We start from the raw sequence: 26,192 nt of genomic DNA on the forward strand, positions 1-26,192 counted from the left end.
TGCAACGCAGCGCATAAATACACTACACAACAATACGCATCCATGGATCTTACCTGATGGACATGGCAGAGCAGGGGCAGACGCTGAGCACAGGGGAGGGGGGCAAGAATTGGACAGGACCACCAGACAGCAGCAAGACACCCCCAGACACACCCACCCACACACTCACAGCACCGACAAGTAGATAAAGTTCCAGCAATGTTCTCACATGTCAGACGTCACATTCCCAGACAGCTCCAGACAAGGGTCAGACACACAGCTCCACACATAAACAGGTGAAGCAATAGTAAAAAGTGGCCAGGCAGAGAGAGAAAACAGACAGCCAGGGACTTAGAGGAGAAGGAGGGGACAGAGAAGAAGGGGGGAAATCAAGAAGTGGGAGAGGAGGGGGCAGACTGATCTGTCCAATTCTTAGACACAGACACAGGACAGACATAGGGGCACAAATCAGGGGGAGATCCTGACACACTAGACAGAGGGAGGCACACCACAGGGGGAACAGACACACACAGGGAGAAGTGGCAAATAAACAGGGGAGGGACACGAATCACCAAAATCTCAGAAAGAGATAGGCTTGAAGAACAGACCTGCTCAGACACAGGGAAGGCATCAGAGGAAAAAAAAAAAAAAGGCAGCCTCTCACCCAGACAGCCAGACTTCAATCACTCACTCAGGTAGACAGCAATCAGACAGCCTAAAGAGTTCCCATTCAAGCTGGGAACTTCGTGCACCATGCTACCATTTGTGCTGCTCACTCTCCTGCTGCTGACTGTTAGCCGATGCCACCCTATCCCTGGAGGGGACACAATGCAGACGGGTGAGTCACACCAGACCCCCCCACCCCATCCTTCCTCTCTTCTACACCTCCTGCCCTGGATGAACCCCATGCACTCTATAAACTCTGCTGGCACCATGGATCCACTATTGGTGGTCATACACGCTCCCGTAAATGATCCATTTATTTTTTCCGATCGATCTCTTCCGATAGGAATAATCGATCTATAGTCGACAACCCATTCGATCTATATGACGCACACAGGGAAGTGTATTTCGATTGATAGTTAGAAGATGCGATCAAGATTGTTATCGATCACATCTTTGTTTTCACCATGCAATCTCATAATCAGAAAGACGATAGAATTCATGAACAAAGCATCTCAGTGCTGCTGATTGATGCAATACGATTGATAATTTTCCGCCTTGGCCGATTAACTCAGTTTGACTGAATCCGATCTACAGGAATTGGAAAAAAAATGATGTCTTTTTGATTATTTGCTGATTTGATCATTTTGAGCAAATTGAAACGTGTATGGCCACCATTAGGGCTATTTCAGCCAGGCGTTCAGCCCCATGCAGCAGCCAGAGCTGTCTGTTTTCATATTTTTCCACAGCTGAGCTACGTGCAGGCAGCCCATAAAAACTGAATGGGTACACGTTACCTTTGCAGACAGCTGAGTTTGACAGGTGCACGGACCTGGGTGCGCAGGCTTTCGATCGGGGTCTGTGCACCCGTCCCTGCCTACCTGTCAAACTTGACTGTGCCCAGGCAATAGTGTACCTATTCACTTTATATGAACTGCCAGAACACAGCTCAGCAGTGAAAAAAAAAAAAAAAACAGACGGCTCAGGCTGCTGCATGCGATTAAGAACCTGTGTGAATGAGCTCTAAGACTGGAACCAGAACCAATTAGCTTCTAGCCTTTTTTTTCAAAGCTTAACTGAACAAGCTGAAGCTTGGTTACTATGCACAGCTGCTCCACATTCTGTCTGCACCAGTTTTAGTACATTCTACATGTACATCCCTTTACTCAGATGCTAGAAATACACATACACATACACACACAGATAATGGCCTACTGCCTGCTTTTACATTTTTATTGCGTACTGTCATCGTCCATTTTAAGGATGAGTCATAACTAAAAGTGGGTAACTTTTGAATGAATATTCCCAACACCCTTCTGTTGCACAATCGATTAATTTCCCTTTTTTATCTTATGTTGGTCATGCACTGTTCAAATATCAGCCAGTTCCTGGTGAAAGTCAATCAGTGGGTGGCCCTCTTGACCCCCTACCAGCCAACATCCCTTGACTTAAAAATACAAGGAGCTAGGCGTAAAATGGTAATTCGAAAAGCGGCTGCATCCAGTCAGCAGGACATTTGTCCATCCACACTGTGTAGCATGGATGGAGGAGCCTGCAAGCTAAATATAAAAATGTAATATTGTAGCTAGCTTTAGTGCCTGTTTACACCTGTGTGTCTGCGATTTAGCTGCATTTTGTTTGTGATTTTTTTCAATGCGGGTTGTAGCATATTATGAGGTGCTATCACACTACTGCTCACAAACAGAGCTGTACACACAGAACTAAAGTTATAGATCGTATTTTTTAAATTGTGCTGCAAAACATTGCAGGAATGTGAACACTGCTTATTTAGGGCTATGTGATTGTGCATTGCAGTGCATCGCCCATTTCACACCTGTGCGATTTGCCACACTTAAGTCGTTGCACAAGAGGCATCCCAATACTGTCTATGGGGCTCTATACACACCAAAGCAACACACTTCCATGTGACTTGGAAAAAGGTGCAGGTGCTTCTAAGGCCCCATGTATACTGCTGCTGCTAAACGGACGTTCAGAGGTAGTTGGATTCTTTTTTCAACTGACCCTGAACTCATTCAATGTTATTTTATGTGTACATGTACACAGGGCCGTTTATAGTCGTTTCTAGGCAGTTGAGTTTAGAGGCTTTTTTTGTAAAGCAAAAAAATGATTTCAGACGCTGAGTTTAGAGGCATTTTCAAGCGCCAAATGCTTCTAAACACGGCTAAATGCGGTAACCCGCATTTAGCAGTGTTTCGTTTATAGGCGTTTTTCATTTTTGCCCAGTAAAAAAAAAAAAGGAACGCTTCTTAAAGTGGAGGTTCACCCTCAAAAAAATTTCTGACATCACATGGAGTCGAGCCATTTTTTTCTCAGAACATACCTCGTTATCACGATTTTCACCCCCCGGCAATCCCACGGGACTGGGCGTTCCCAAGCACTGCCTGTGATTGACAGGCTTCCGAACGGCGCATACTGCGCGTCACAGGTTGCCGACAGAACCTGAACGTCGGTGCGCAGGCGCCGTATAGAGCCGCACCGACGTTCAGGTTTTTTCGGCAACCTGTGACGCGCAGTATGCGCCGTTCGGAAGCCAAACGCAGCATATAAATAAACACAGCAATTTTGTAAAATCGTCCATGTACATGAAGCCTTATGGTGTGACTTTTTTCATTTCTGGCCCTATAGACTTCAATGAAAACACATTAAAAACATTTGAAAATGCAGACACACCAGTGTAAACCTTGCCTTAGGCTGGCCATACACTGTGCACATTTCGTCAGGTTCCTGATGAACCAGACCAAATTTGCTTCATCCTGCCTGACTTTGACTGACAAATCAAAGGAGTTTGTGAGAAATTGTTGGCCAAACAATGGTAGATAATCTGATAGCCACTGGTGCTGGCTGACAGACTACAGGACAATAACCCAGCAGGGGATTGCGTCCTTCCATGCTGTTTAGCATGGATGGGGGAGTCTGTTAGGTTATGTTATGTATCAGTTTATGATCAATCTAGGTATGAGCTATGGCAAACAAGCGATTAATCATCACTTAAGATATCGAACAATGCAACACACAGGGTACCCATTAAAAATACAATTGATCAGATATGATCTATTGAAAATGATAATTCAATCAACTTATATGATCAGTTGTCTAAATGGAAGCAAAAAGGTATGGACAGCCACACTCCGATAAATGTAAAAAACAATAAAAGCCTTTAATCCAGTAAAAAAACACTGCACAAACAGAGAAACAGCAAACAGTGGGATGATATAGCTGACGCGTTTCACATTGTTGTACAATGCTTAGTCATAGCCAAATATATGATCAGTTGTCTGACACATGTGCAGATAGTCGTTTGGGCAATTAGAAGTGAACAAAAAAATGTCTTTACTGTTTATCAATTTGCAAGTGTCAAAATCAATCGAAAGCTCACTAAATTATTTAAATGGAGGGTCTATAGTTTACAAAACGTATTTAATTTGATCAATTAAGTCACATTATATGATAGATATTGATAAACGTGTCGCACCTTTAGGAACTGAACTGACTGTACACAATTATTATTACTGCAGAAATATAATTAGTGAGTACATTTAAATGTATAGCATGTTTGCCTACATATAGGATAATTCATGTACCTGTAAGTGACCACCTATTCTTTTACTTTTAAAACAAACTGATTGATTAGATTATATCACACAGTGACCTATACAGGCGGTCCCCGGGTTACAAACAAGATAGGGTCTGTAGGTTTGTTCTTAAGTTGAATTTGTTTGTAAGTCAGAACAGGTAATTTTTTTAAGTGTAGCTCCAGCCCCAAATTTACGTTTTTTGGATAGCATAGAGAAGGTTAACCCCTGTAACATTTGTTTTGCTGTCTGTGCCCCTGTTCAGAAGATTTCATCCCAATTTCTGTCCCTATGACAATAGGATTTTGAAAATGTTGGGTTGTTGTAGAAACAAGGATTGATCAATGGAGACACCTTTTTCCCATGATAACTCTTACAGGAGTGAATTTTCCTTCCTAGGGGTAGATTTCCTCTCACTTCCTGTTGTCTCCTCTTCTCCATTTGTAAGTTGGATATTTGTTACCCAGGGACCGCCTGTACTCACTTCAAAAATCCAATTGGAATACAAAATTGTTTATATATATATATATATATATATATATATACTGCTCAAAAAAATGAAAGGAACACTTTGAAAACATATCAGATCTCAATGGGTAAAAATCTCATGCTGGTTATCTATACTGATATGGACTGGGTAATGTGTTAGGAATGAAAGGATGGCACATCATTTGATGATAATGACAATTATCCACCTGCAGAGGGCTGAATTTAAAGACAACCCGAAAATCAAAGTGAAAAAGTTATGCAGCAAGCTAGTCCATTTTGCTGAAATTTCATTGCAACAACTCAAAATGGTCCTCAGTAGTTAGTATGGCCTCCAAGTGCTTGTTTGCATGCCTGACAACATCAGGGCATGCTCCTAATGATGAGACGAAGGATTTTGTCCTGGGGTATTTCCTCCCAGATCTGGACCAGAGCATCACTGAGCTCCAGAACAGACTGGGGTGCAACCTGGCGGCACCGGATGGACCGAAACATAATGTCCCAGAGGTGTTCTTTTTGGATTTAGGTCAGGTGAGTGTGGGGGCCATTCAATGGTATACATTTATTCATCCTCCAGGAACTGGCTGCATGCTCTCGCCACATGAGGCCGGGCATTGTCCTGCACCAGGAGGAACCCAGGACCCACTGCACCAGCATAGGATCTGACAATGGGTCCAAGGATTTCATCCTGATACCTAATGGCAGTCAGGGTGCCATTGTGTAGCCTGTAGAGGTCTGTGCGTCCCTCCATGGATATGCCTCCCCAGACCATCACTGACCCACCACCTAACCGGTCATGCTGAACGATGTTACGGGCAGCATAAAATTCCCCGCGGCTTCTCCAGACCCTTTCACGTCTGTCACATATGCTCAGAGTGAACCTGCTCTCATCTGTGAAAAGCATGTGGCGGACCTGCCAATTCTGGTGTTCAATGGAAGATGCCAATCAAACTCCACAATGTCTCCGGCAGTGAGCACAGAGCAAACTAGAGGATGTTGGGCCCTCAGGCCACCCCCATGAAGTCTGTTTTTTGATTGTTTGGTCAGAGACATTCACACCAGTGGCCTGCTGGAGGTCATTTTGTAGGGCTCTGGCAGTGCTCATCCTGTTCCTCCTTGCACAAAGGAGCAGATACCGGTCCTGCTGATGGGTTAAGGACCTTCTACAGCTCTGTCCAGCTCTCCTAGAGTAACTGCCTGTCTCCTGGAATCTCTTCCATGCTCTTGAGACTGTGCTGGGACACACGGCAAATCTTATGGCAATGACACGTACTGATGTGCCATCCTGGAGGAGTTGGACTGCCTGTGCAAACTTTATAGGGTCCAAGTATCGCCTCGAGCTACCAGTAGTGACACTGACCCTAGCCAAATGCAAAACTAGTGAAAAAGTCAGAAAAGATGAGTAGGAAAAAAAAATGTCAGACACCTCCTCCTGAAAAAACATTCCTGTTTTGGAGGTCGTCTCATTGTTCCCATCTAGTGCACCTGCAACTGATTAACAAACCCCCTCTGTATACACCCCTCCCCCTCTGTTACTTAACTGACCAGATCAATGTCTCAGGAGTTCTGATTCAAAAGTGTTCCTTTATTTTTTTTGAGCAGTGTGTGTATGTGTGTGTGTATATATATATATATATATATATATATATATATATATATATATACAGTTGTGTTCAAATTTATTCAACCCCCCAATGCTGTAAAGGGTTTTAGGGAATTTAGTGTACATTTGTAATTGTATTCAGAATGAAATCCTACAAGGACTTCTTAAAGAACCATATGCAACTAAAATGACATCAATTGGTTTTGTAATACAGTAGTAAATGTTTATTTTGTGAATTCTTCATTTACACAATTACTCAACCCCTTAAAGACTACCACTCTGAAGAACAGAGGTTCATTGAAGTGTTTTCAATCAGGTATTGAAAACACCTGTGGATGTCAGGGAGCAGCAATAAAGCCTAATAAGCACCAATCAGGCAGCTTTAAAATGACTGTGATACTCCGCTCCTTCTAGACATTTACTGGTGTGGTTACAAACATGGTGAAGTCAAGAGAATGGTCTGGGAAGACAAGAGAAGGGGTGATTACTCTTCACAGGAAGGGCAATGGCTATAAGAAGATTGCAAAGATGTTAAACATACCAAGAGACACCATAGGAAGCATCATTCGCAAATTCAAGGCAAAGGGCACTGTTGAAACGCTACCTGGTCGTGGCAGAAAGAAGATGCTGACTTTGACTGCTGTGCGCTACCTGAAGGGTAGAGTGGAGAAAAGTCCTCTTGTGACTGCTGAGGAACTGAGAAAAGTTTTGTCAGATGTGGGTACTGAAGTTTCTGCTCAGACAATACGGCGCACACTGCGTAATGAAGGCCTCCATGCCAGAACTCCCAGGCGTACCCTCTTGCTGTCTCCAAAGAATAAGAAGAGTCGACTGCAGTATGCAAAAATCATGTGGACAAACCACAGAAGTTTTGGGATTGTGTTCTGTGGACTGATGAAACAAAATTAGAAGTGTTTGGGCCCATGGATCAACGCTATGTTTGGAGGAGGAAGAACAAGGCCTATGATGAAAAGAACACCTTGCCTACTGTGAAGCATGGCGGGGGGTCAATCATGCTTTGGGGCTGTTTTGCTTCTGCAGGTACAGGGAAGCTTCAGCGTGTGCAAGGTACCATGAATTCTCTTCAGTACCAGGAGATAGTGGATAACAATGTGATGCAGTCCGTCACAAACCTGAGGCTTGGGAGATGTTGGACCTTTCAATAGGACAATGATCCCAAGCATACCTCCAAGTCCACTAGAGCATGGTTACAGATTAAAGGCTGGAACATTTTGGAGTGGCCATCGCAGTCACTAGACTTAAATTCCGATTGAGAACCTCTGGTGGGACTTAAAGAAAGCAGTTGCAGTGCGCAAGCCTAAGAATGTGACTGAACTGGAGGCTTTTGCCCATGACGAATAGGCGAAGATACCCGTAGATCGCTGCAAGACACTTGTGTCAAGCTATGCTTCAAGTTTAAAAGCTGTTATAACTGTAAAAGGATGTTGTACTAAGTACTAAGATTGAATGTCAACTGGGGGTTGAATAAAACTGATAATGATGTGAGCACAGAAAAGACATTTGTGGTTATTTCATTATAAATGTTATGTTATATTTGTCTGACCTACACGTGCCTCTTTGATTTAATTGTAAGCAGGATGACTGAATGATCAAAATCAATGTCAAACTGGGCAAAACAATCAATTTCAGTGGGGGTTGAATAATTTTGAATACAACTGTGTATATATATATATATATATATATATATATATATATATATATATAGGTGTACTTTCTGACCTATACCTTTATACATTACAGTGAACATGAGGTCATGCAGTGAATTTCATTTATTGCAGATGCACCTGTTCACTTGCATAATGTAAGATGCATAGCTGCTGTCTGGTTTTTGAAATTGCCCTTATAAAAGGGGAAGGGTTTATGGAAAGTTCGGTGGAATGTCTGAAACTAGGCATGCCTGAGCAGATTGTTTGTCTGGGTCCTTTCAGGAGGACATCTAAACCGGCACTCGCCTTACAAATGGGCATCATCTTCATCAAGAGCCTTTGATCATACACTTTGGCAGGGTTTCTTGACTAACATCAAATTAGAGATCTTTTCCGTATGCTGTGGCTGCAAACTCAATATTTAAGGAGATGCAAAATGCCCACTTTGATCCATGCGTGATTTTGCTGGAAAGATGTCATGTGAACAAAAGATCAACTGATGCCACTTGTCCTTGGCCCTCTTGCTATCTCATGCTCTGTTTCTGCCTTAGGTTTTACACAAGTTGTTCCTATATTAAAATTTGCTTACCCTTCTTCTTAAACAATATAGGGCCTCACAATAAAATGGCCAGGGTTTAGTTTAGGCTTTTGTAGTCCGTGCTTTCTTTTATTTAATAAATCCATAACTGCTTACCCTGTAATTGATTTTATTTTGATGCCATTGTTTGCCACATGGAGTGCTCTTCACTCTTCACACATCCCACTCGTAACCAGCCTTGTTGTTTACAATGCTCAGTTGACTACAGTTTATTCTAAACCTAAAACCAAAAATGTTCTATACATATAGGGGCAGATCCACAAAGAAATTACGCCAGCGTATCTATTGATACGCCGGCGTAATTTCAAAATTCCCGCGTCGTATCTTTGTTTTGAATCCTCAAAACAAGATACGACGGCATCTCGGCTAGATCCGACAGGCGTACGTCTTCGTACGCCGTCGGATCTAAGTTGCAATTTTTCGGTGGCCGCTAGGTGGCGTTCCCGTCAAAATCCGCGTCGAGTAAGCAAATGAGCTATTTACGGCGATCCACGAACGTACGTTGGCCCGGCGCATTTTTTTCTGTCGTTTGCGTTTGGCTTTTTCCGGCGTATAGTTAAAGCTGCTATACTGAGGCGTACTCAATGTTAAGTATGGCCGCGTACAATTTTGAATTTTTTATGTTGTTTGCGTAAGTCGTTCGCGAATAGGAATTTGCGTAGAATGACGTCACCGTCGTAAGCATTGGCGGGTTCTGGTTTAATTTCGAGCATGCGCATTGGGATACCCCCAGGGACGGCGCATGCGCAGTTAAAAAAAAACGTAGTTTACGTCGGGTCATGACGTATTAACATAAAACACGCCCCCATCACAGCCATTTGAATTCCGCGCCCTTACGCCGCGAGAGATACACTACGCCGCCGTAACTTACGGCGCGGATTCGTTGAGGATTCAAACTAAAAAAGATAAGTTAAGGCAGTGTAGATACCCGGCGCAGATGTCTGTGGATCTGCCCCTCAATATGCATTTTCATTTTTTTACTGGCTCTTTGTGTGCTGGTTGCATATGTGTTTTTTTTTTTTAAACCTTCTTTTCCTTTATTGTATCTGGTAATCTAGCAAATAGCATTCTTCATATCCCAGGGTGACTACATCACTCCTCTGCTTTTTCTATGGAAGCCATGGTTCTCTTCCTATGCTGCTCTCCTTATAAGAACGTCAAACATGTTCATATCTCTTAATTTTCATTAAACTTGGGCAAGGGCAATTGGTAGTTTACAGTAGATAGCAAGGAAGGAAAATATAGTATTTCATCTTCAAACTTAGAGCAGAAGCACTGAAGTAGTTGTCTAAGCTAGCTCAGCTAACTCTGATACCCCTTCCCAGTAGTGGCTGGCAGCCCTGTAGTCAAATGTAAACACAGACCAGGGGCTCTGGTAGAGGGGAGCATGGTGAGCTGAATGACTTCAGTGCTTCTGCTGTGAACTTTTAGGATGAATTACTCCACTTTACCTGCAGCTACAGAGGGGAGGCCTGGCTATAAATTAAAATGTAATGTAAATGTCCATAGTCCTAATTTCACTTTAAATGTAGTGGTTACATTTTGGATTATATGTTTTTTTTTTTCAAATGTGTTAAGTGTTATTTCCTATCATAAAATATTATTGAGTTCCAATGCTCTGATATAAAACTGTCAACCATATCCAGATTTGTTTTTCAGTTAACTAAAAATAATTGGTGCAGAGCGCTGGTAAATCTATAGTTTTGCATTTTTTGGTTTCATTGTTTTTTCCATACTACATTAGATGTAGCACAGAGATTAAGGATTTTCTCTGTATTTCTGCAGGGGGAACATGCTGGCTTCTACAAGGTTCAAGTTCAACCTGCAGCTTGATGCTGTTAACAGCAGTAACATGGGATGAATGTTGTGGAGATGGACACCTAGACACTGCCTGGTCCAACTATACTGACCCCATGAACAAGATAGACCTGCTGGGTTTCCTAGGACTGGTCAACTGCAAGCCCTGCAGAGGTGAGCCACAAATATGACTGGTGTCCTAGATGGATACAATTAAGTAATTAGAGGCAAGGTGCTAGTATTTTAAGATTGCATGGGTACTGCAAATGTACTAAACCTTCTTTTTTATGTACCTAATAATATGGAAACCTCAAAACCTAATTGTAAGATCCGACCATCAGACTACACTCCTGAGGAAATGTACAGTCCACATAGAGAAAACCTTCATGGCTTAAAAAGTGCTCACTTCAGTTTTTTCAGTGTTTGTTCCCCTTGGAGACAAAGTACATGTAGTACTTTATACCATATTTCTACATGCTTTTTAAGCCTAGCTACGAGGTTACACAGGGCACCCCTTTAACTCAAGGCCGACTGACAACGTAGCTAGCAAGGATATAGCTGTTTAATAACCGTGGCTTGTCTTGCCTCCAAGCACTTGCCCAAGACAATCAGCAAGAGGAATGCAGAGGGAGAACAGGCATGTCAGTCTCCTGTGCCTCTGCATTCCTCTTGCCACTGCTTACCCTGGGCATATGCTTAGACAAGTGACGATTATCAAATGGTTGTCTCCTGCCTAGCTACGTTGTCAGACGACTGTGAGGGAGAACTGGGCCACTCTTTATGAACTTAAAACTAGGCTTTCAAAGTTTGAAGGAACATGGGACAAGGTACTACATGTACTTTGTCTTCTGGGGGCTAGAACAATACAAATAAACTGAAATGAGAGCTCTTCTTTAATATCCTCATTTATTTGACTCACCTGCTCAAATAAGTTTAGTTTAAAGGAAAAACTTAAATAAAAAGTAAACAGAAACATTTTATTTGAAGTGGCATGTGAAAAAAGCATGTGGTGCGTCAAGGAAAATTTACTATCAGAACCAAACTATTGCAAGTCTCTGCAAAGACATCAAGGAGGATTTTTTTTACACAATAATATAATTAGTAGCAGGGCTATTCAGACAAGCAGGTAGGCCCATGGAGAAGCTTCGTGAGAGTAAAATAATTAGTTCTTTAAATAACTGTAATAAAATCATGGAGCGCTGGTTGCCCTAAAGCTCATTGTGGCATACAAAGCTGTGTAGGGTAAAACCGCTCCAAAGCAGCTTGTGGAGATCCCTGGCTGCTATGTGAACCCGGATGCCTGCCTAGTCCGCAGCCAGAGAAACATGTAAAAAAGGAGGCTGGTGGCACTTCCAGGAATAAGTGTGCTTACTGGGGGTAATCAGCAATTATTAAGCACAGAAGTGTGAAACGTGTCTGCTGACTAGTATGTACCGTGTGTGTCTTATTGCTATTTTTATGGATTTTAAATTAAAAAAGTGCTTTTATTCCTAAAAAGTGCCGACAGCCTCCTTTTCCTCATTATGGCATATTTTCCATTTAGAAAAGAATACCCAGATGCAAACATTTGACACACTACAGAGAACACAAAGGAACAGCCTTCTAAATTTCATCAACTCTAGATTACAGAAATTAACTTAAAATTTGTCCTTCTTTCTAGACAGCTAAATGAAGTCCTTTCAGACGGTGGTAATCTAACAGTACTTCTTTCGTTTTTAGCTCCCCTGACAAGCTGCATGTAAAATATATGAATAAAGAATTTTGACAGTGAAACATAAATAAATAATTATAACAGGAACTTAACAGTTATATAAAAAAAATCTAATAAAAACAAAAACAGTCGCGCTTATTGATTGAACCACTAAAAATGAATAAAATGTGAATGTGGATCAAAAATGGCAATCCAAAGAGTATTGAACTCAAGAGAAGTGAGTATTACTAAAAGAGTAATGTGAAAAGTCAATTGAACATATAAATAAAAAAAGTGGTACAAATGTGAACGTCTCTGAAAGGTTAAGAAATAATCTTAAATGCAACAATGTTCTTAAAGTGGATGTAAACCCACTCTCATCCTTTCTAAACTACTGCCATAGTCCTGATCTATCAGGATATAGATGCCTCCTGCATGTATCCTTACCTGTCAAATGTTTCCCTTCTGTCTGTTATAAGAACTGAAAAACTGCAGATTTTGTGGGTGGGTCTGTTGTTTGGAGCTCTGTGGGTGGAGTTGGGATGTCAGTAGACTCCCCGCCCTCCTCTAAACTCCCCTTGTCAACATGCACTAAACACAACACTAAATTCTGCTATGATCACTAACATCCAGTCAAAATCCAGAAAAGTAACCACATGACTTCAGAAAAGGAGTGGGGGTGGGAATTAAAAAATAATGCCTGTCTCCAGGCTAGTGCATGAGATATGTAAATAACCTGTCATTCACAGCAAGGGGGCGGAACGGACTAAGGTTTTTTTCTGTAAAGCCCCATACACACTATCAGTTTTCCTGCAGGTTTTTCTCTACAGGTTTACCAAAACCATGTAGTGCAAGGGCCTGCCTCATTGCATACAAATTGAAACTCTTAAGGTTTGACCTCATATTAGATGGTTTTGGTAAACCGGAAGGGAAAAACCTGCAGGAAAACTGATAGTGTGTATGGGGCTTTAGTCCGTTTAATTACACTGAATAAAAGAGGATTGCTCAGAGCTGAATTAACTATATGTGGCAAGACTGGGCACAGATGATAGGAAATCTTATACTGTACATTATGAAATTTGGGTTTACATCCACTTTAAATAAGAAAGATCCAGCAAGATGAAATGTTCCAGGACTTTCACCACCATCAAGGAAAATGTCTGTGTGATAATCACTCAATAAGTGGGGACTCTTACCGGAAATAGTGGAGCTCTTGTAGCGGTAAGGTCCAATGCGCCTGCAGATATAACCCTCTGCGGGGTCAAAAGGCACGTCCCATCTTGAAGAATTCACTGACAGTCTGGGGCAGTCTTCCTCCTAAATAGTGTATTAAAACGTAAAAAAAGTATTTTATTACTTAAAATCTATGACTGGATATACAGCATAAAAAATGTTTGCGGGCAAAACAAAAAATTGGAACACCCTCACCTCTGGGGTCACGTGGGGCGTGATGACGTCATAAGAATAAAAATATTGTGATGCATAAATGTCTAAACCTAATTCCAGTTAGTCTCCAGTCGTCACATTAAGATGAGGACCTCTAGTGGATATATCAGAAAAAATACATTGGGCCAGATCCACAAAAACCTGACGTAACTTAAAAAATCCAATTTAAGTTACACTGGCTTAAAGTTTCTACCTAAGTGCCTGATCCACAAAGCACTTATCTAGAAAATTCAGGCTGTGTAACTAAAATTCCGCCGGCGCAAGGCGTTCCTATTCAAATGGGGCGAGTCCCATTTAAATGAGGCGCGCTCCCGCGCCGGCCGTACTGCGCATGCGCGTCGGCCGTACTGCGCATGCGCGAAGTTACGTTACGCCGAGTTTTGAGGATCGCGACGGCTTAAAGTTGCGTCGGGGAAAAAAAAAATTTTCAAAGAAAAAATCGGCATGGGTTCCCCCCCCAGGAGCATACCAGGTCCTTAGGTCTGGTATGGGTTGTAAGGAGACCCCCCCACGCCGAAAAATTGACGTAGGGGGTCCCCCTACAATCCATACCAGACCCGTATCCAAAGCACGGTACCCGGCCGGCCAGGAAGGGAGTGGGGACGAGCGAGCGTCCCCCCCCTCCTGAGCCGTGCCAGGCCGCGTGCCCTCAACATGGGGGGGTTGGGTGCTCTGGGGCAGGGGGGCGCACTGCGGGCCCCCCCACCCCAGAGCACCCTGTCCCCATGTTGATGAGGACAGGACCTCTTCCCGACAACCCTTGCCATTGGTTGTCGGGGTCTGCGGGCGGAGGCTTATCGGAATCTGGGAGTCCCCTTTAATAAGGGGGCCCCCAGATACCGGCCCCCCACCCTAAGTGAATGGATATGGGGTACATCGTACCCCTATCCATTCACCTGGAGGCAAAAAGTAAAAGTTAATAAACACACAACACAAGGCTTTTTAAAATAGTTTATTATTCTGCTCCGGACGCCCCCCCTGTCTTCGTTATTAGCTCAATTACCAGGGGGGGCTTCTTCTTCCGCTCTCCGGGGGTCTTCTTCCACTCTCCGGGGGTCTTCCGCTCTCCGGGGGGGCTTCACCGGACTCCGGGGGGGCTTCTCCGGACTCCGGGGGGCTTCTTCCATCTTCTCCCCTCTTCCGCTCTTGACTCGGCGAACCCCGGTTCTTCTTCAGCTCTCCGGTGCCTTCTTCTTCAGCGCTGGCTGCCTGCTATGTTTGTGTGTTAGCTCGATTTCAAACAGGCAGCCGGCGCGGTCTTCTGTGGCGTCAGGGTCTTCTGGTCTTCTGTTCTTCCGATGTTGCCTCGTCGCCTGTTGTCGCTGTAATGATGGAAGCGCGCCTTGCATCCCATTTATATAGGCATCGCCGTCCCATCATGCTCCGGTAGGTACCCACGTGGTGGGTGCCTACCCACGTGCACCCACCACGTGGGTACCTACCGGAGCATGATGGGACGGTGATGCCTATATAAATGTGATGCAAGGCGCGCTTCCATCATTACAGCGACAACCGGCGACGAGGCAACATCGGAAGAACAGAAGACCAGAAGAGAAGATGACGCCACAGAAGACCGCGCCGGCTGCCTGTTTGAAATCGAGCTAACACACAAACATAGCAGGCAGCCAGCGCTGAAGAAGAAGGCACCGGAGAGCTGAAGAAGAACCGGGGTTCGCCGAGTCAAGAGCGGAAGAGGGGAGAAGATGGAAGAAGCCCCCCGGAGTCCGGAGAAGCCCCCCCGGAGTCCGGAGAAGCCCCCCCGGAGAGCGGAAGACCCCCGGAGAGTGGAAGAAGACCCCCGGAGAGCGGAAGAAGAAGCCCCCCCTGGTAATTGAGCTAATAACGAAGACAGGGGGGGCGTCCGGAGCAGAATAATAAACTATTTTAAAAAGCCTTGTGTTGTGTGTTTATTAACTTTTACTTTTTGCCTCCAGGTGAATGGATAGGGGTACGATGTACCCCATATCCATTCACTTAGGGTGGGGGGCCGGTATCTGGGGGCCCCCTTATTAAAGGGGACTCCCAGATTCCGATAAGCCTCCGCCCGCAGACCCCGACAACCAATGGCAAGGGTTGTCGGGAAGAGGTCCTGTCCTCATCAACATGGGGACAGGGTGCTCTGGGGTGGGGGGGCCCGCAGTGCGCCCCCCTGCCCCAGAGCACCCAACCCCCCCATGTTGAGGGCACGCGGCCTGGCACGGCTCAGGAGGGGGGGGGGACGCTCGCTCGTCCCCACTCCCTTCCTGGCCGGCCGGGTAGCGTGCTTTGGATACGGGTCTGGTATGGATTGTAGGGGGACCCCCTACGTCAATTTTTCGGCGTAGGGGGGGTCCCCTTACAACCCATACCAGACCTAAGGGCCTGGTATGCTCCTGGGGGGGAACCCATGCCGGTTTTGTTTTTTACAAATTGACGTGGAGTTCTCCCTCGGGAAAGCATACCAAATGCCGTCGCTGCAATGGGCCTTTACAAGGTGTGACTAACTTTACACTTTGTAAAACGAGCCCTAATTTTACACTTGCAAAATAACACTTACGGCGCAAAAAAGAAGCTAGAAAGCTTTGTGGATCGCCTTAAGTGCTAATTTGCATACTAGCAACGGCATTTCGACTCGAAATGCCCCCAGCGGCGGATGCGGTACTGCATCCTAAAATTAGGCAGTGTAATTCAATTACACATGCCGGATCTTCTGTGTAACTTTGGAAAAAGCCTTTTGAGGATCGTTTCCAAAGTTACACACAGACTGAACAGCACTTAAGTCGGAGTATCTCTTGTGAGGATCTGGCCCATGACATCTGTCTCAAAGACAAAATCCCAACTTATAATTACAATCTAAAGTCAAAAATACGGTTATGAGCAAAAATAAATAATAATATTAGGCATTATCAATAAAAGCATTAATTTCCACATCTGCATTAAGGCCCAAAGGCCTAAGGCATTTAACCATGTATATCCAACTGATTTCAAGTTTAGAGATGGCACGTCTCTTAGGACCTCCTCTCCAGTGTGACTTCAATGTATCCATCCCTATAAGGTAGGTACCTCCTAGGGTTTTGAATATGGACCTCAAGGTTATGCCCTGAGACTGGATGACCTTTAACCACTTGCCCACCGGGCCTATTCTGGCACTTCTCTCCTTCATGTGAAAATCACTATTTTTTTGCTAGAAAATTAATTAGAACCCCCAAACATTATATATTTTTTTTTAGCAGACATACTAGGGAATACAATGGCAGTCATTGCAATACTTTTTGTCACACCGTATTTGCGCAGCGGTCTTACAAGCGCACTTTTTGTGGGAAAAAATCACTTTTTTGAATTAAAAAATAAGACAACAATAATTTTTGCCCAATTTTTTTACATATTGTGAAAGATAATGTTACGCCGAGTAAAATGATACCCAACATGACACGCTTAAAAATTGCGCCCGCTCGTGGCATGGCGTCAAACGTTTACCCTTAAAAATCTCGATAGGCGACGTTTAAAAAATTCTACAGGTTGCATTTTTTGAGCTACAGAGTAGGTATAGGGCTAGAATTATTGCTCTCGCTCTAACGATCGCGGCGATACCTCACTTGTGTGGTTTGAACACCGTTTTTATATGCGGGCGCTACTCGCGTATGCGTTCGCTTCTGCGCGCGAGCTCGTCGGGACGGGCGTTTTTAAAATGTTTTTTTGTTTTCTTATTTATTTTTATAATTTTTTACACTGAAATAATAATAAAAAAAAAAATATCACTTTTATTCCTATTACAAGGAATGTAAACATCCCTTGTAATAGAAAAAAGCATTACAGGTACTCTTAAATATGAGTCCTGGGGTCAAAAAGACCTCAGATCTCATATTTAGGCTTAAATGCAAAAAAAAGAAAAAAAAAATTAAACTGTCATTTTTTTAAATGACAGAAAAAAAAATGTTGCTTTAAGAGGCTGGGCGGGACTGACGTTTTGACGTCACTTCCGCCCAGCAGAGCTATGGGGACGGGTGAAGGAGATTTTTCCTTCAGTCTCGTCCCCAGTCACCAGCCGAACGGTCCCGATCGCCTCCGCCGCTACCGACGGCTCCGGTAAGCGGCGGAGGGCGCGGGAGAGCGGCGGGAGGGGGGGCCCCTCTCCCGCCACCGATAACGGCGATCTTGCGGCGAATCCGCCGCAGAGACCGCCGTTATCGTTTACAGGACCGTTGGCACTAAAGATGCATACCTCGGTTGTGGCAGCAGCTGCTGCCGTTACCGAGATATACATCTTTAAAAACAGGATGTCTTTTAGACATGGGGCGGTGGGCAAGTGGTTAAACCATCTCATACCTGTCAAGCAGAAAATGTTCATCATTGAACTTTTTATAAATTTGCTACTACACACATTTTTTTCTGGTTCAATAATAAGTATTATCTCCAGAATAGAGGCGTTGCTATGGGGGCAATTTGCCCCCAACCTAGCCATTAAATTTATAGGTAAATGGGAGGAGGACATTGTGTATGCCAACCACAGAACTGAATTGGTCTTGTGGGCCAGGTACATCGATGACGTCCTCCTTCTATGGAATGGGACTAGGGAGTCTTTGCACTCTTTCATGGAGGACTTAAATGATTATGATAAGGGTATTGAATTTAAGTATGAGGCAGATCTACATACATCAGTTTTTAGATCTAAAAATATGGGCGGAGGGAGGCCAGCTCCTAACTTCCACCTACTTCAAACCCACAGATAGAATTCCTTCATTCCTCGTGATAGCTGTCACCACCATTCATGGTTAGACTCAGTTCCAAAAAGCCATTATATGCGCCTAAGGTGCAATTGTACTAAAATAGAAGATTTTAAGGTACAGGCCAGTGTTTTAACTAACAGGTTTATCAAGAAAGGTTACTCAGTTTAAGTGCTAGATCAGAGACTGTTGAAAGTTTAAGAATTGAGTAGGAACCGACTTCTGGTCAAGAAACTAAAGTGACCAGTAAACAAACCGATTTCTCTATGCCTTTTGTCACTGGATATTCCCACCAACTTTTCTTGATTAAAGAACGTGTGCGTAAACACTGGCATATACTGAAAAATTATCACATACTTGGCCCCATTCTTCCTGAGGTGGTGTTTAGAAGAGCTCTTTCCCTTAAGGACTCACTAGCCTCTAGTGCTTGTGATCCCCCTAACAGCAATAAATTAATGTTCTTCCAGAATTTAAAAGGTGTACTGTATGTTCCATTAATAATGTTAGACAGGAAAATTACAAAATGTATTTCCACTAGCCCTTCCCAAGAATTTCAGATAAAATCCTTTATTACATGTTTGACTTTCCATGTAGTTTACCTTCTAATTTTCCCTTGTGGATTGCAAAAAGTTGGACGCACAATACAACCTCAAAGTAAGATTCAATGAGCATATTGGGAATATTAGGTGAGGGTTTAAAGGTCATCCAGTCTCTAGGCATTTCCTTGAGGTCCATAATCAAAACCCTAGAGGTCCACCCTTATAGGTTGAAGCCACACTGGAGAGGAGGCCCAAAGAGATGTGCCATCTATAAACCCGAAAATTAGTTAGATATACAGGGTTAAATGCCTCAGGCCTTCGGGCCTTAATGCAGATGTGGAAATTAATGCTTTTATTGATAATGCCTAATATTATTATTATTTAATTTTGCTCATAACCGTATTTTTGACTTTAGATTGTAATTATAAGTTGTGATTTTGTCTTTGAGACAGATCTAATGTCCTTTTGATACTTCCACTAGAGGTCCTCGTCTCAATGTGACGACTAGAGACTAACTGGAATTAAGTTTCAGACTTTTTTGCATCACTATATTTTTATTTTTATTCTTATTTATATCTATCTCGTCTGTGGACTTGATCCGTTTGTCTATTGACAATTTTATTCTTCATATTTCGTGTCCTTGTTTTATGAGACAGCCCAATTGGTTCCCATATCCTGAAGTCACAATGAGGCTTTGTTCTATTACTCTCTATGTAATAAGTGTTAATTCGATATACACCAGTTGCAATATGGTGGCCAGGTGAAAATGAGTCTTGGTTACCTTGTTGTACTATAAATTAACTGTGCCTGGAAGACATCATGTCTGACGAAACATGTCAGGAGGAGCTCTGCGCTGACATCATCACGCCCCACGTGACCCCGGAAGTGAGGGTGTTTGATTATATTTTTTTTGAATCAGTGTGGATGTGATCACATTAGGGGTGTCTGCTGTCGAACATCCTTGCCATGATTAAAATCCGGTCTCCATCTGGCACGGCCCCGTTTTAATAGCAGGCAGGTTGTGCTTTAAAAAAGCACAGCTTTTTATTGGGACATACTCATAATCCCCGATAATGACTATAGCACTACCTTTAGAATCAACCAATTCAGTCGGGCACATGGCTCTTAAGAGCTATATGTTGAAAACAGTCTTTGTAACAAGGAACATAGGGCCCCTCGTAACTCCTTCCCAGAGACAGAGAATAGCTGCAATTGACATCACATTTAACAAAACATGATTACAGTGTCTGTAAAATGTATGGCCTTTAGCTCAAGGATTTTTTTCTTCTTAATGCAGACAGCTGTGATGGGGTCCAGTGCCCCCCTGGAAAGACATGTATTCTGAAGGATGGGCGTCCTCAGTGCGAATGTGCCCCTGACTGTTCAGGACTCAATGGTGATGTTCCTGTATGTGGCTCTGATGGGAACACTTACCAGGATGAATGTGAACTTATCACCCACAAATGTCGTGGACAGCCAGACCTGGAGGTCATGTACTATGGAAAATGCAAAAGTATGTAACCCATTTCCCTTATACTGTTGTCTTTTGCATGTCTTTCTATACTAGTGATAATAATATAGAACATATCTATGTAGGCATGTTTATTTATAACTAAGTGATTGTCTTCGAACTGTGAAAGGACTAATTTAGGCCTTTAGTCTTATGTGTTCTCTCTGGTATTTTACAATGCATGAAAGTGCATCATTTTAATTCCTCCCCTTGTTTAGGGAAAAACTTCCTGGCCCTTGCCATAAAATGCACAGATGTGAACTACATCCATAGGAAACCATGTTAAATGAACGGTAGTGTGTTTCTGCAAAACTAAAAACGCACAAAAAAATGCAAAGGTGTGAACCAGGCCTTCGGGCTGAACAAGGTTATATTTCCTCACATAGGCTGATGATACTTCAGTCTGGGTGTGGGCCTTCTGGTCTCCAACTAAAGATTCTGCAGGTGGTTGCTCCTTCACAAGCTCATTTTAAACAGACCCATCATCCTCTGACTACTTCATAAGGCTGGATTCTTACCTATGCATTTATAGTGCTTTTTGCAGATTTGCACTACAGAATGTGTCCCATAGGAAACCATGTTAAATGGACTGCAGTGCAAATCTGCAAAATGCAGAAAGCACTAAAAATGCATAGGTGTGAATCCAGCCTTAGGGCTCATTTGCACAAGTATTACTCTAAAAAAGGCTATCTGCATTTTAACATCTAAAAACCCACACCACTGTGCCAGAACCACGTGCATTGCATGCAGTTGAGGCGCTGCCCCATTTAGTTGTATAGGTCATGTTCAGTGGACAGTATTGCCTTCTTAACTCAGGTGGGGGAGAATAACTTTTGCCACACCAAAACAAAAAAGCATTGTGGCCCCAGCATGTGTATAACCCACTCCACTGCCTTTGCAGCTTAATGGGGGAGTGCTTGGGAAATGGTAAAAACAATTGATTGTGTGTATTAGACTGTGTTTTTCCTGGTCCAGCTGCAGTCTCTGTTCCAGAATTATATCTATTAATTATTCATAACGAATTTTTGTTACTATGTCATACACCAAGCTATGCAATGGAATAACATCCTTAAAGGATGTCTCCACCTTACAGCCTCAATGCACTGTTTAATTGGGCGACTGTGTGGCAAATGAGGTTAAATGTTGATAAAGTTATGCATTTGGGGGCTAAAAATATGCATGCATCATATATACCAGGGGGTAAAACTGGGGAAGACAATGGTGGAGAAGGATCTGGGTGTTTTGGTAGATCATAAGCTTAATAATAGCATGCAATACCAAGTAGTGGTTTCCAAAGCGAGAAAAATCCTTTCATGTATTGAGAGAGGTATGGACTCTAGAGAGAGGGAGATATCATTTTGCCCCTGTACAAATCATTAGTAAGACCTCCTGGAATATGCAGTTCAGTTTTTTTGCGCCCCAAAATTCCTCACATTTGTACTCTCTCTTACCTTCCTACCTGGCCCAGCTCTGGTACCTCCCTGCTCCCTCCCTCTGTATTGGGCTATAGTTAGTACCTTCTTTTTTATTGGGGTATAGATGGTACCATCCCTCTGTGGGCGGATCTCTGTGTTTAGTACTTTGCTAAATGTTTTTTTTCACCAGAACTGCAAAATAGCAGCACACACTTCATTAACACAAGCCTCAGGACACAGCCTGCTGGATGGGGGGACTGCCCAAAAAAGCTGCCAGCAATCTCTGCCACTATGCACAGTCAGTGCATGCAAAAAAGCCGTCATCGCTGGCTGGGGGGGTGGAGGTGGAGACAGAGTGGCGGTGGAGGCGGGGACAATGCAGAGACATAGCGGCATCGTAAGCTGAGACTGGTGGAGACAGAGCGGAGGTGGAGACCGGGCGGAGGGGGAGACCAGAGCGGCATTATAAGCTGAAACAGGGGTGGAGACAGAGCGGAGGCGGTGGTGGAGGCGGAGACAGGGCGGAGGTGGAGGCGGAGACCAGAGCGGCATCGTAAGCTGAGACAGGGGTGGAGATGCAGCGATGGAGATGGAGACAGGGCGGGGACAGAGCGGCATACTAAGGAGGGGAAGATGTTTATTCCTGTGCTCACGGAGACTGACCGGCTGCGCATGCGCTAATTTGCCGCGTGGCTCGCGGGACTGAGGGGGGATGTTTTCCCTTGCTGGGATACCTACCAGATAAAAAGAGGTAGTGGACGGAAGCTGCTGTGCGGGCCACATTACAAGGCCCGGCGGGCCTTGTGTTTGCCACCCTTGGTATAGGGGGACAACACAATTATAGTATGGTTCAATACAAAATACATTACATACTTTCAGTTTGTTGGTGGTATAAGATTTGCTTAGTGTATAGTGTGATGACATTTACAGATTTTTCTGCAGCAATATGAGTTATTGATTAAAGTAAACCTCAAATTATCAATTGCACTGCAGAAATATTTACCTGTCAGCTGGTGTGAACTCTGTCAGGGTCCCATCAGCAGCAGACTTCTCTTGCAATAACACCTGTTCACTGAGGAAGTCTGTGAAACTGTGCCACTGCCTCAGACAGCCACATGCAGCCCACCCAGTCAACAGACCGAGATGGATGTGGAGACAGCAGCTGGTGGGACACAAATGGAGTTCACAGCTGACAGTATATCATTGGTGCAAGGGATGTTTTGTATGGCACATGGGGCAGTGGACATGGACCTTAGGTTTATAAGAGTTATTGGGGCTTATTTCCTGAATTCAAATATGCTGTTTACTTTTGCAAGCAAAGATGCACTTTGCAAGGAAATTTTACCCCAAGCTTAGTGAATGTGGTGAAATCTCATTTTAAAAAGGTTACCCAATCATGTACAAGGAAAATAAAAAACAAAGTTTTTGCTTGCACATGGTTTAAAGATATAAATGAGAAGTGCTTCAACTTATTCTCCAAGCTCTGGAAAACATTCTTCTGGAAAGTGAAACTTCCCTTGCTAAGCTAGCACTCTATTTGCCTTGTTTTTTTTCTAAACTTGGTTTATTGACAAAAAAGATGCATATACAAGCTATGTACGTTATATCATTACAAAGGCATATTGTAGTTCAGACTCGTAACTGACAAAATATACAAAAACAGATGAAAAAAGCACGCAAATATCGGAGATTATAAGAACAGCAAACGTGCCAGAATCATCAGATAAATACGTGTGTGCACATGCGTCATAAACAACCACACAGAAAAAAAGCTTTCATAGAATGAAGCCCAGAGTAAGCAATGTTGAATACAATAACTACTCTAGTACGTAGGTAGTACTAGCTTGTTCACCTGAAGTACCCCCCAAAACAAAATGTCACTAAAGACACAGTTACCATTGTACCTCAATAAAGGTTAAGGCCCATACACACGATCAGACTTTTTGACAACAACGGTCCAACAAAAATTTGGGAGGTTGAAATTAACCAAAATAAATGCGGGTCTCTTTATGCATTAAAAAATACGTCTATTTGCCTTTAGTAAATCCACCCTAAAAATATGAGAGTCTACTGTAGAATATAGCTTACCAACTTATAAATAGTCAAATCAAATGTGAAAAAGAGAATAGCAACAACTTTGGAATGAGCCTTCCGTCCATCAGAAGCTTCGAGAATTACTTTAATTTCTGTAGCTTTTTGTTGATTGGTGTTAACGCATTCACAATAAGATCTGTAAAGATAGTGACAAATCACAGGAGACAGTTAAACATTTATTTACTAACCTATTGCCACGTGAATCTTTCTCTGAAATCAACAATTTCTTTTGGCAGCTGCTATGTTTCAGCTGACACACACATCAAGCCGCTGGTGCGCACAGGAATGTTTTCAGCCACACAGAAGCCAAACACAGCTTCCGATTACTCCATCAATAGCAATAAAAAGTAGAGCTGTTAGAAAAGTGCTGAATAAAAAAAAATGGTGACAGAAACACTATAACACTATATCATGTCCATACATGAAAGCTGTTTTATAATTAATGCTGGTAGAATACACATATGAACATGGACAGTGCCTTGCGAAAGTATTCGGCCCCCTTGAACTTTGCGAACTTTTGCCACATTTCAGGCTTCAAACATAAAGATATAAAACTGTAATTTTTTTTGAAGAATCAACAACAAGTGGGACACAATCATGAAGTGGAACGAAATTTATTGCATATTTCAAACTTTTTTAACAAATAAAAAACTGAAAAATTGGGCGTGCAAAATTATTCAGCCCCCTTAAAGCGGGAGTTCACCCGAAATTTAACATTGGATTTAGGCTAATTAAGGGGAGCAGAAACGGGTATTTTTTTTTAAATCAATGATGTACTTACCGTTGAAGAGATACATGTTCTCCCGCCGCTTCCGGGTATGGTCCTCGGGACTGGGCGTTCCTATTTGATTGACAGCCTTCCGACGGTCGCAGACAGCGCGTCACCAGTTGCCGAAAGAAGCCGAACGTTGGTGCAGCTCTATACGGCGCATGCGCACCGACATTCGGCTACTTTCGGAAACTCGTTACGCGCTGTATGCGGCGGTCGGAAGGCTGTCAATCAAATAGGAATGCCCAGTCCCGCAGCCCATACCCGGAAGCGGCGGGAGAACATCTATCTCTACATACAATAATCCCTGGTCACTTGACCGCTAACTAAACACATCGGTGTCCCTAACTAACGCCTGGGTACAGCCTAGTGCTGCCCCAGTCCCTAACTCCCTGCTGGTTAGCGTTTTGGTAATAGTAGCCACACAGGCTTTGTCTCACCGCACAAAGATCACTCCCCAGACTATTCACACAGGTCTAGTTCCAGGTTGGAGCATATCTCTTAGCATGCTGGGAGTTTTTGTAGAGGACCTAACAAATCCACCTGATACAGCTGGGCTCATCAATCCTCTCAGCAGGACTCCCAGCACTCCCCCTAGAGGTACAAACTGGCATAAAGCCAGAACCTAGGAGAAATATATACAGCATCTTGGATGCAACCAGTGGATTTAACCTGCCTACTGTCACAGTCCGTTGCTCCGCCGTATAGACACCCCCCTTAGTGGAGACCCCGCAGAATAGACACCCCCCTTAGTGCAGACCCCCCATCAGTATAGACCCCCCCTTGGTGCAGACCCCCCATCAGTACAGAATCCCCCCTTAGTACAGACCCCCACAGTATACACCCCCCCCCTTAGTGCAGACCCCCCATCAGTACAGAATCCCCCCTTAGTACAGACCCCCACAGTATACACCCCCCCCCTTAGTGCAGACCCCCCATCAGTACAGAATCCCCCCGTAGTACAGAGACCCCCGCAGTATATGCACCCCCCTTAGTGCAGACCCCCCATCAGTACAGAATCTCCCCTTAGTACAGAGACCCCTGCAGTATACACACCCCCCATCAGCATAGGCAGCCCCCCCCCCCCCCACACATGTCCATCTACTAGTAGCATGCACAGCACAGTACACGTACAGCCCTCAGAACAGCGTGGCCACGGACATGTACACACAGCAGTGTGTGTCCCTCGGGCTCCTCCTCACTGTATGTAAACAGAGAGGAGGAGGCGCCGGTGGCTTCAGTCCACTCCACAGAGTGAGGCGCTGATCAGTGTGGGGCAGCAGGCGGTGTTAGCGGTGCCCGCACACCCACTCAATTTTCCTCCCTGTTCCACGGCGCCGTAAGGCAAGTGCCCATGTTGCCTTGCGCTAGCGCCGGCCCTGTTTACACATGCCAGAAGGAGCCGTGAGCACTACCGGGGGACCCCAGAAGATGAGCTTTGGGGCCAAATGAACTGCACAGTGGAGATAAGTATGATATGTTTGTTATTTTAAACAAAACAAAAACGAGGGCTTGGTAATCCTTTAAGTAGAATGGACATGGAATTTCAAATGTGAAAACCATGCAGGACATTTTTTCATCTGTCACTTTTTGTGTCCATGCTATTCAAATATTGATTAGTAGCAGGATACTATGGCAGC

The 26,192-nt window shown here is 43.8% G+C and overlaps 1 protein-coding gene across 1 annotated transcript in view; it reads left to right on the top strand.

The window, feature by feature from the left end:
- Positions 1 to 673: 673 nt before the first annotated feature.
- Positions 674 to 26,192, top strand: part of FSTL3 (follistatin like 3) — an 84,578-nt gene continuing 59,059 nt past the window's right edge. Inside the window, exons 1-3 of the mRNA XM_040322085.1 lie at positions 674 to 817; positions 10,375 to 10,560; positions 20,062 to 20,277. Of these exons, the coding sequence (XP_040178019.1) occupies positions 733 to 817; positions 10,375 to 10,560; positions 20,062 to 20,277 (487 nt within the window). The 5' untranslated portion in view covers positions 674 to 732. The remainder of the gene's footprint in view (positions 818 to 10,374; positions 10,561 to 20,061; positions 20,278 to 26,192) is intronic.

This window comes from Rana temporaria, chromosome 1 (assembly GCF_905171775.1).
Source record: "Rana temporaria chromosome 1, aRanTem1.1, whole genome shotgun sequence".
Taxonomy (NCBI): Eukaryota; Metazoa; Chordata; class Amphibia; order Anura; family Ranidae; genus Rana; species Rana temporaria.